This window comes from Electrophorus electricus, chromosome 21 (genome assembly GCF_013358815.1).
Source record: "Electrophorus electricus isolate fEleEle1 chromosome 21, fEleEle1.pri, whole genome shotgun sequence".
Taxonomy (NCBI): Eukaryota; Metazoa; Chordata; class Actinopteri; order Gymnotiformes; family Gymnotidae; genus Electrophorus; species Electrophorus electricus.
In genome coordinates this window covers 4,039,670-4,050,491 of record NC_049555.1, presented here as the reverse complement: position 1 = coordinate 4,050,491, position 10,822 = coordinate 4,039,670, and the positions used below count along the sequence as shown (strand labels likewise).

The 10,822-nt window shown below is 46.8% G+C and overlaps 1 protein-coding gene across 1 annotated transcript; it reads left to right on the top strand.

Annotated features, from left to right (window-relative positions):
* Positions 1 to 2,262: 2,262 nt before the first annotated feature.
* atp6ap2 (ATPase H+ transporting accessory protein 2) lies at positions 2,263 to 10,757 on the top strand. Its single transcript, XM_035521003.1, has 9 exons — positions 2,263 to 2,382; positions 2,998 to 3,128; positions 3,243 to 3,371; positions 4,207 to 4,302; positions 4,786 to 4,923; positions 7,818 to 7,871; positions 8,120 to 8,269; positions 8,453 to 8,572; positions 9,819 to 10,757. The coding sequence occupies exons 1-9, from the start codon at positions 2,325 to 2,327 to the stop codon at positions 10,011 to 10,013; spliced, it is 1,071 nt and encodes a 356-aa protein (XP_035376896.1). The 5' UTR covers positions 2,263 to 2,324; the 3' UTR covers positions 10,014 to 10,757.
* Positions 10,758 to 10,822: the final 65 nt, after the last annotated feature.

Sequence of the window (10,822 nt, the reverse complement as noted above, 5' to 3'; positions counted from 1 at the left end):
GCATATCACTGTGCTATCCTGTATTTTAAAAGATAAATGACCAACATTTAGGTAACAGCATATAAGAAAATTGGAATCTTCGCTAAACAGCGACATTTAGCCATTTACTGCAGCTAAACTTGTCATTTTGACATCAGGGTCTCATAGCAGGCGTTCCATGTGGCGCAAAATCCCTTCTCACACGTCAACGACAGACCGCGCTGGCTGGGAACTAGCCAAAAAGGCTGTGTGTTCTGTTCAGCTCATCTGGCCTGCTTTGCCACCGAAGCGCAACGTTTAATACGTTTGCCGTTGTTACGGGGTGTTCTGCGTCTGGAGAGTTTGCTTCGTAATCCAGACTTCCAGGTCCACAGGTGCGCTAGCTCCTCATCCCCTCACCTGTCCTGCCTGAGCCTGCCTTGCATAATATGGCTGACACTGAGGGAAGTTGCAGTTTCAACATTTTGCAATGAATTGTGAGGGATTGGTGGGAAAGAGCTGGCATAAGCCTGACAGGGGAGAAATATTAGAGCAACGAGAACTTTGTGAAGAAAGCCCAATGCTGTAATAATCTAGGGCAGCTATTTTTAGTCACACACACACACACACACACACACACACACACACACACACACACACACACACACACACACACACTCACACACACTCACACACACACCCCCCCCCACACACACACATACACCCACACACACACACACACACACACACACACACACACACACACACACACACACACACACACACACACACATATATATATATATATATATATATATATATATATATATATATATATATATATATATATATATATATATATGCGCACTCTGAACTCCATTCTCCTTTGACCAGATCTACGAATGCATAAATGTTTAGTCAAAAAGAAACACCGCCTGGCCACGTTTTCTGATGTCAGGGAGCATGCGCCAAACGCAGTCGTGTCAGAAACACTTCTTGTGGGGTCACAAAGCGTTGAGACAAGTGCTTTTCACACGAATAATGAAACACATCTGGCGAAGTTTCAGTTTAAGTCGAAACGGCCGTGTCCCATGCTGTCAATTTCTATTATGGCTAATCCTATCTGTCGTACAGGAAACAACGATGTTTACAGAGAACAGCCAGAATCTCCTGCCTCGTGCCAAAAAAATATTAGTGAACATTAGTGAAAGTTAAAAGAGGTTTAAAAAATAAATAAATAATAATTAAAAAAAATCTCTAGCCAGAAACGAAGGTGTGGTCTGCTGCAAAACTCTGGGGTGGTGTGTGAAACCACAGACGACCTCGGCGGTCTCCAACTGAAATTCAGAAAGCCTGCGGCACAGAACAGGCCAGCACGTGCTGATGCAACTTTAAAAGTTCACTTTATGAACCGGCTGAGCCGCGCGCGCGCGAGCAAAGCAAGCGCTAAACCCCGCCGAGTTTGAGACCCTGAGTAGCGTCAACCAACACAAACAAACCTGCAGCTGTATAACTGAGCTGAGAAATAAGGTTTGATCGACTTGTTGCGTCCTTTTTGTCATCACGGACAGCTGACAGGTCCAATAACAGGTCAATAAAATTAATTTGGATAGCAGTAACCCCATGGCCGGCCTAGAACCACGTCCCGCGTCTGTAAAACGAGCAGTCGTGATAATTAGAGAGGTCAGATAGATTCGTTGTTGATCGTGTTGGGCTGAAAATATCTAATAATAAATAATAATATAATTATTATTTGATGTGCTGTAGAAAAGGGGTAATCCCCGCTGCGCGAACAGCTCCGGTCGCGAAGTGGCTCGCGCGATGTTTCGCTTCGCCGCGGATCCACTGTCACGTGACAAGAGCTCCTCCACGTGGTCAAAAGTTATAGTGCAAGCCAAGTCAAAATGACAGTAACTGATGTATTAAAGTAGATCCTCGAATGCTTTCAAGGACATCTATCTTTAAAAAATCGAGCATTTAAGTGCCAGCGCATTTCTCACGCTATTATCTTGAAGATGAACAATCTACTGAATGTACCCTTGTTTGTTTTAAATAACGTATAAACTCTATCACAAAACACTCAAACAAAACCGTCAGGTGGCATTCATTCTCTTTGTGCGCACAAAACTGTGGCCTATGGTCACAACTGTGGTCTACATTCATTTTTTTTCGCAGTTGCTGAGCGACCACTGCTTAGCAACAATTGAAACCGTAGGTGGCGATGCCTCTCCACTTTATGACACAACGCCGTTAAGATCAAAGCCACGAAGAAGAAGCCAGGCTCCGTCTGACGTCATTACGTTCTGCGTGAAAACCGTCACGTGACTTTTGGTGCGAGGAAGTGGAAGAGCTCCGACAAACCTGCGATGATGCATCGTCCGTCTGTTCTCGTTACGTTTGCCGCTCTTGCGAATGTATTGGCAGGTAAACACTAGACATTTTACTACTCGGTAGCGTGGGGTTTTGACGTGTCGAAATTCCCTGCATAAAGCTAACAGCGACATCGATGCGATAATGTAGCTGGCGAGCTGTGGACCTATCACGCGATGCCGAGGACGGCAATGTCGCGCTGAGCCGCCGCAGGCCGTCGAGCTGTTCATCACCTTAACGCACAAATAAAGGCGCAGAAAATAAATCACTTTAAAAGAGCCGAGGTTTCCGAAGCTGACGTTTAATTTGAACGTCCTGCTCATCCATGTCGACAGCGACCGTGGGTCATGTGATATCGCTCACGAGTCTTCAGCTGTGTGTGAGGAGACTCGGACCAGCTCACCCGGTTACCGGGACTGTTTGTTCTTCCCATGTGTTATTGCTTATTATAACGAGAACTCTGGTTCATTTGTCCAGCTCGTGTCGTGCAAAATAGGGTAACGTGTTTATCACCCGTTTACCAGGTTTACAGCGCGCATAGATCTGGGTTTAAATAATGGAACGGTGAAGGTCTCTTCCGCTCGTGGCCACCAGGCGTGTGTGTGCGGACGCATATGTATCTTTGTGTGTGTGTGTGTGTGTGTGTGTGTGTGCGTGCGCGCGCTGTAGGGGTGTCTGGAGACCGCCTAACGGTGCTACGCAGCCCGCAGTACGTGCGCTTCAGGGAGGGCCAATGGCCCCTTTCGGGAGAGAAGGTTCCAGATCTGGTGTCACTGACCATGGGGTTTTCTGTCCAGGAGGTAACTCAAATGTTAAAACATTTAAATCTGAAAAGTTGTGTACTGTTTCATTGTTCTAGTAAAGACTTAACTTTGTTATTGCTTGAATTCCATTTTGGGTGTGTGTGTGTGTAGGATCTTGATTGGCCAGGCCTAGGAGCAGGTTCCCTGTTCCAGCGTCCTCGTGCCAACGTGCTGATCGCAGTGCGTGGCGTCGGCAGTTTGGATCTTCCCTCCAACGCCTCCTCTTACCCCCTGGAAAATGTGAGCAGGGCGGGCCGGGCTTTGGGACGCACGCTGATCACACACTTTTAGCTGCGATGTTTATAAGTATATCCAGCTCCCGGATGAGTTTCCTTATTGCCCATCCACCCACCGCTGTTATGTAGAGGTGTTTGGAGCCGGGGGAAACAGTGCTTGGGTGATCTAACGAAATAAGATAAGGTCATCCGACTTTGTAGGTTGTTATGCACAGTTGGTAAAAGTGCTTCCTGCCTTTTAATTTCACCATTGCCACAGGAGCCTTCTAGCTCTGGGTACTTTACCAAACTGGTTTACCACAATGAGCATAAGGAAATCGGATCATCTGCATGCTGTGAGCCACAGTGTGACTTACACTTTAGGTCATTATGCAATAAAGACGAAGGCTTCTCATTCTTTGCACTGGCCACGGAGCTGTTTGTACGACAGTTGTAAAGTTTTTTTTTTTGTTTTTTTTTCATAGTAAGCAATTAAATGAGGAACCTTCTGGAGCAGATAGTAGAAGCAAGCAGATGTTTCTCTTTCGCTGGACTTGGAGTTTCCAGGCGTTGAGCAAGGCTTTGGTCAGGTGCTAGCCTTGCTGCTGGACTGAGCTCAGCACGTGGCCTGCGTTCTTTTTTTTTTTTGTTTTTTAGTGTTCCCACGTAGTTTGCACAGTCGGGGCTTTTCCGTTGTCTCAGTTGGCAAGTTAGCTTCCCATATTTCACCGCTGTCTGTTTGGCAGGCTGACTTCCTGTGTTTGATCTGTCCTTTTTCTTTTTTTTTTTTTCTTCTTCTCTCTTTTCTCTTCGTCTGGCCCCACCCTCCGTTCCTCACACTGGCCTGTTGCCCCTCCCAGCCTGTGCCCTTCACCCTGGACAGCGTGGCCAACACCATCCACACACTGTTTGCCGAGAGCACCCCAGTGGTCCTGCAGCTCGCCCCTAGCCAGGAGGTAAGGAAACGGCCCACGCTCACCCCTCCCCTTTTTTCTGTTGGTTACACCAGCCTAAATCTGTTCACCTTTTCTCCAAAGCTTGTTGGTGATACCACAGCAGGGGTGGAGCCTAGCACATCTCTACTTGTGATGTGGATGTTTCACACCTCTCACTGGACACTTCCTTTAAGAGAACATGTGCTTGCGTTTCTTTCTGGTTTTTTTCCAGTGATGCAGTGTTGGTGTTTGTACCTTTTAGTGGCCCTTAATCGTGGCGCGTTAGACATACTACTCATCCTACACTTCTAGTTCATTCAGTTTAGGTATGCAAAATGTAGATAACACGCATTAACACTTAAGTGTTGGGCCGAGTCTGTTTAAAAAAAAATAAATAAATAATAATAATAATAATAATTTTATTGGCCATCGTGTGGACATGATGGAGATGTCCATTCCTGTGTGAAGATATAAACTGCATGATCTGTATTTGTGTGTGTGTAGAGGCTGTACATGATGGGCATGGCGAACACCGTGTTTGAGGACTTGCCTGTCACTCTGCAGCAAATCCGAGCACGTCTGTCACAGGATGGATCAGTGCTGCACACACTGCCCCTGCGCTCCCTGAGCCGCAACAATGAGGTAAAACACAGACAGACAGTGTCGTGCAGTCCACAACATGACAGAATAATGTTGCACAGACTGCACACTGAACTGCAACCATGTGCACTCATACTATACACTAAAGACCCCCCCCCCCCTGCCTCAAAAAGAAAGGATCAGTGCTGCACCCACTGAGCTGTAGCACCAAGAGGACACACACACACACACACACACACACACACACACACACACACACACAGACAGAGTAAAAAGGCAAGCAGCTGGTGTTCCTCATTACTGTGAGGTTCTTTGTGCTAACCGTACTTACCTTACATGCATTTTCCTTTTGGACCTGCAATATGTGAAGCAGAGTCATTGCAGCCAGACATTAGCCTACATTAGCATGACAGTCAGACATCATGCTGAAAGAAATTGAGAAACAGAGTGCTATTTGTAGCTATCTGAGCAATGATTGTGCCACTGTTTCAACTTGCAAAACGCAGATTCGGCAGAGTTTGACTGGAAGGAGTTGAGGCCAGCGATCGCCTGTTAGCCCTGGAGTTTACCCTGTACCTTTAGCAGTTTAGAAGCATGTCTAGTTTTTGTGTGATTTTGTTTTGAATTTCATCTACACTCGACAAGGATTGAGCGATGTGCTTAGCCTGTTAGGTGGATAGAAAGTTCCATAGTTTGTCAGCTCCATCATCTACAAGTTAGTTACCTCCATAGTTAGTAGTGTGTAGTTGACCACTCATTTGCTGTACCCCATCTTCCAACATGTAGCAGCCTTTTTATTCCAATACAACTAAAAACAATTTTGCTGTCTCAACAAATGCGCATTCAAATATAAATACTGGGCTCTCTGGATACCCCCCCCTTAAAAAAAGCTGTTTTGCATTAGCCTTGGACATACTGTTTGGTCTGCAAGCACGTTCTGCTCAGCCACACACACACACACACACACACACACACACACACACACACACACACCTCAGTGCTGCACACATTCAGCCCTGAAACAGTGACGTTACACACCCGCATGTGTGCTTTCTATATTGGAGGGATTAATGCTGGATGTCCTCTACTAAGTCTAAACAGTGATATATATTACACACACACACACACGCTTATTCTTAACAGTGCCCTAACTACCAGTTATTGTAAACTCCTGGACCAGATCTGTGTTCAGGGTGCGGATTTGACTGCCACTCTTCCATGAACGTTCTGTGTGACCTTGAGCACCGCTTGGTGCCCCGAGTCAGATCAGGCGTAAAAGCGTTGGCTGGCTTCCCAGACGCCCTTGGCCCATGGGAGCTGCCCAGGGCCGGTGACGCCCTGCTCGTCAGCCTCCCGCTTGCCTGCCTCCAGACGATTTGCTTCCCGGCCAAGTCATTTCCCATACTGGCGGGAACGATCGAGCTGCAGGCGGAAATAAGCGCTGGAAAGTCACATAGTCTGCGCTGGCTTTTTTTGTTTGGGCGCGTTTCCAGCCTGATGGCCATGCAGCCCAAAGATTTCAGAGGCATTTACTCGTAAACTGAAAAGCAAGGAAGGAGGAGCGAGTCAGTTGTAGTTGTCACGCTGCTATTGGTCAGTCCTGCTTTGTTTTACATATCGGGTTGTGCGGTTTGTCGTGGGAGATCTTTGATGTGCCCCACCAGGCGATGTGCTTTCTCAGTGTGTTGCCAGATGCTTAACTTCGCTACATTCGCACTCCTTTATCTGGCAGTGCCACAGTTTCTGGGATGTGGTCTGGAACACATTCTTTCAGCTTCCGGATTGCTGGCTTCTCTCTTGCTTTCAGAGGTGAAGGCTTCAATTACAGCGCAGCAAAGACAAAACACTGGTCATGTCTGAGGAGAGCAGGCGTCATGATCAGGTGTCAAGGGCTGGATTAATGTTTATTAGCCACTAAACTAGCTAGTAATTTAACATTTTCAATTGTCCTGTTATAATTATGGCCCTACTAAATTAACTGGGAATGGATGATTTCAGGGACCGAGTTTCTCAAAAATGACAGCTTTCGCTGATTGCCAATTTGTGCCTGCCAGTCCTGCACTTTGACACATTTTCATGTCACGTTACCAGCTTTTGAAGGTTTGTAACGCCCAAAATGTAAGTGAAGGCCAGCAGTGAGGTTGCTGTACTTTACCCCTCCTTTAACATCAGTGCGGTCTGGCATAGTTGCCTACAGAGCACCGCCAGTAGCCTGGGAATGAAGCAGCGATGGTTTAACAACTTAACCATGCTTTAGTGTCTAATAAGGGGTTGTGGCTTTACTGTCCTAATTTTTTTTTGTCACTTTTGCACCTTTTGGTTCGACTTGCAAGAGCGACAAGATTTAGTGACTATGCAAACCCAGTGTCGTTGACTACGTTCGATTAGCGGCAGTTGATGTTCAGTATAAACACAGGAGGAAGTACTTCTGAACCACAACGCCCAATGAAACAAATACTGAGCAGTTTAACCCTCACCAACCAACCTGGAGAGCACTGAGAGAACCTCAGATTTCAGTTTCCATTTAATAATGAGGGGGATTTATATGAATCAGAGGAAATAAATACAGCTCAAATACAGTCTTGTGTGATTTTTAATAGAGCTATGAAGGGTGTGTGTGTGTGTGTGTGTGTGTGTGTGTGTGTGTGTGTGTGTGTGTGTGTGTGTGTGTGTGTGTGTGTGTGTGTGTGTGTGTGTTTGTGTGTCTCACACAGACAGACAGAGTGGGAGTGTGTGGCTGAGAGAGTGAATGAGTGAGCAGGCAATGCATGCAGACCTGCACTTAGCCTTTGTGCAGATGTGTACTTTTCTGGTTACCTTTAAGCTCGTGTGTGTGTGTGTGTGTGTGTGTGTGTGTGTGTGTGAGAGAGAGAATGCACTCGTGCTAATTCTCTTTCCCCATGGCCCTGCATTCTGTCTTCTCCTCTCTGTCATAGGCTGACCTGCTCTTCTTGTCTGAGGTTCAGGTGTTGCATGACATCTGCGCACTGGTAAGTCCTGAGCCCCCTTCACACTGCACTGCTTTCCACCAAGCTCTAACACCTCCAGACCAGCCACCAGTGGCATGTTCCAGCAGACCTGTGTGTCTGTTTCCTGTGTTACTGAAATATTTAAACACATAGTTATATTCATTGGGGTTATCAGATGTGGTTATTAGTATGTGGTTTTTAAGCTTTACGTCTGTATGTAACACATTCTCTTTCTCTCTCTCTCTCTCTCTCTCCCCCTCCCTCCCCAGTTGCTGAGGCACAAGCACTTGGCTAGAGACCAGGCCCCTGACCTCTTCTCCCTGGAGCTGGCCGGCCTGGAGGAGCTCGCCCGCCGCTACGGCACCGACTCCTCCCAGTTCCAGGACTCCACCAAGATCCTGGCCACTGCACTGCAGAAGGTGAACACCAGAGGTCGCTGATGTCCAACCTTCAAGAATCGGGGCTGGCCTGCGATCTGTTCCTGCCTTTCACTTTCCAAAGAATCCAATTCGGGAGACGGGGAAGGAGCTGACCCTGGATCAGCTCTCTCAGGTGGTGGATCAGGCTCTCATGAATCTGACCATCGCCACTCTTCTTCCTAGTTTGCTGATGACGTGTCTGGTGTCTATGGAAACAATGCGGTGGTGGAGGTGGTGACGGTGAAGACGTTTGAGGCCCCGCTCACCCGGAAGGCACGCTCCATCCTGGAGAGCAACCGCGGGGTGAACATTGCCACACACGCGCACACACACACACACACCTCCACCTCCCAGCCACATGGTCTCACGTGCTAACCTTCTCTCGGCCAGCGGCCATGGTTGTGAAGCAACAGCCACCCATCAGTGAAGATTGCCCCCCCCACACACACACACACGCGCGTGCGTGCCTCCACCTCCCAGCCATGTGGTCTCGTGTGCTAACCTTCTCTCAGCCAGTGGTCACACTTTATCACCCCTGCACTACAGCAGGTAGGGCCACATTGTAAATGCTGTAATTCGCTGTAATTCGCTTACACGTTTGCCACCTTTAACACAGTATAACCTATGAGCAGGCGGAGTACAGCTGTATGCTTCTCTTGCCACAACTGTGTGCTATGGCAAACTCCACAGAAGCCCTGTAGAGTTGCCCAACAGGCCGCTGAACTACTTCTAGTTTCTGAGTGCGTTCTAGAGAGAGCTAGCCAGCCGACAACACCCAGCCGTCTCCTCATGGCTGCGAGCTGCTGCACGCGTGACCTTGATCGTGGCCCCTCTCGCAACAGCCACGCAGTCTGGCTGGGATTCAGTACGTTCGCTTTGCTGAGAGGGGTAGGTGGAGCAGGCCTGCGGTAGTGCATCAGGGCCAGAGGTGGTGACCTATGGCTGAAATTCAACCACCCTGTGCTTAGCCTTGTGTGCATGGCCTGAATAGAAAGCCATATCGAGGCCCTTCGTCCCTTAGTTGGTTTGTGGTCACTGCCCACATCCCTTATAAGCTACTGGGGGGTGGGGGGGATTGGACAGCGCCCCAGAGATGCAGGAACAGGATAGATGTGCATACTACGCCCACGCTAAGCTGAGCCAGTGTAAACGGATGTGCGATTAGCAGAGCTGATGTAGGAATATGTCAGTGTTACAAAAAACAACTGGTACAGGGAGAAGGATGTTTGATTTGAAAATGAGTTAAGCAGGTAGGTTATGAACCTGAATTTGTCATTCATTTGTTTTTTTAAATACAGCTTTGCAGAAGTACTTAATAGTAATAATCATTTTTATGTAGCACTTTTCTTGAAATAAAGGTTGCTTTACAAAAGACATGATTAAAAGAACACCTGACAGTTTTAAAAAAAGCAAACGAGCACAAAGAAGAAAAATTTGTCCTCCTGCCCGGGACACGCCAGCACGTACTGGTCACATGCTTCCTGTTTCATACTAAAGAATAGTGGTCTAAATGATCAAAAGTTCTAAAATTGTCTCCTGTTGGTTGCAGAGTAACCCAGGAAGCCCCTACAACCGGGCCTACAAGTACAACTTTGACTATGCCGTCATCTTCAACATCGTCCTCTGGCTGGTGATCGCCATGGCTTTAGCCGTGCTCGTCATCGCCTACAACCTGTGGAACATGGACCCCGGCTATGACAGCATCATCTACAGAATGACCAATCAGAAGATCCGAATGGATTAACTCATCTACCTTCCATACCATGTTTTGTGTGTTGTGCACTTAAGTGTTTGAAGTGAATTGTACAAAGAAGCTCGATCTGATTCACATTGTGATGTATGTGCAGAATGAGGAATATTTATTGATGCCTGATGTGTATATTAGTTTAGAAACCAGCTGCTTCCGGTCTTTACGAGTATTTCACCCAAAGCGCTTAGTTTGTCAGTGGAAGGTTGTAATGGCTGATTAGTGTAAAACCTACAGTTCTTTCACTATTACTCGCATTACTGTTGTGTTCGCATTTTCACCAATGCCCGGTACAGGATGTAAAGAACTTCGAACGTAGTTACATTTCTAAGCGTGTGAAAATCCGTAGATGTAGTCAGTCGTTCTGCAGGGTGAAGGTGTTGCAAATTGCAACACCCCTTATTTCTTGTTGGTTTTTGTCATTTGGTGTGGATGTTGTTGTTGTAGATAAGTCATACTTTTAAAGTAATGTTCGCTCTTCAGCCCAACCTCTCATTTAGAGTTGGGCATAATAACCTTGTTTGAGAGTATTAGTTAAAAAAAAAAAAAAGGCATCGACTCTCATTTCTCACTGCTACATAAGTGTAGCAGTTACTTAAGCAAATCATATTTTCGATAATGTAAAAGTCACGTTATGTCCGCGTATTTTTGTTTATAACTTTGTGAATGTCAATAGTCAAGTTTGAACGCAACGTACTGTTTCTGAAACGAAATGCGGAATAAACGCGAGCTGGACGTTGGGCTTTTGTGTCTTTTAAAGTGATCCGAGGCGAGCATGGCTTGGCTGGTTCCTGTCTGACTGACTC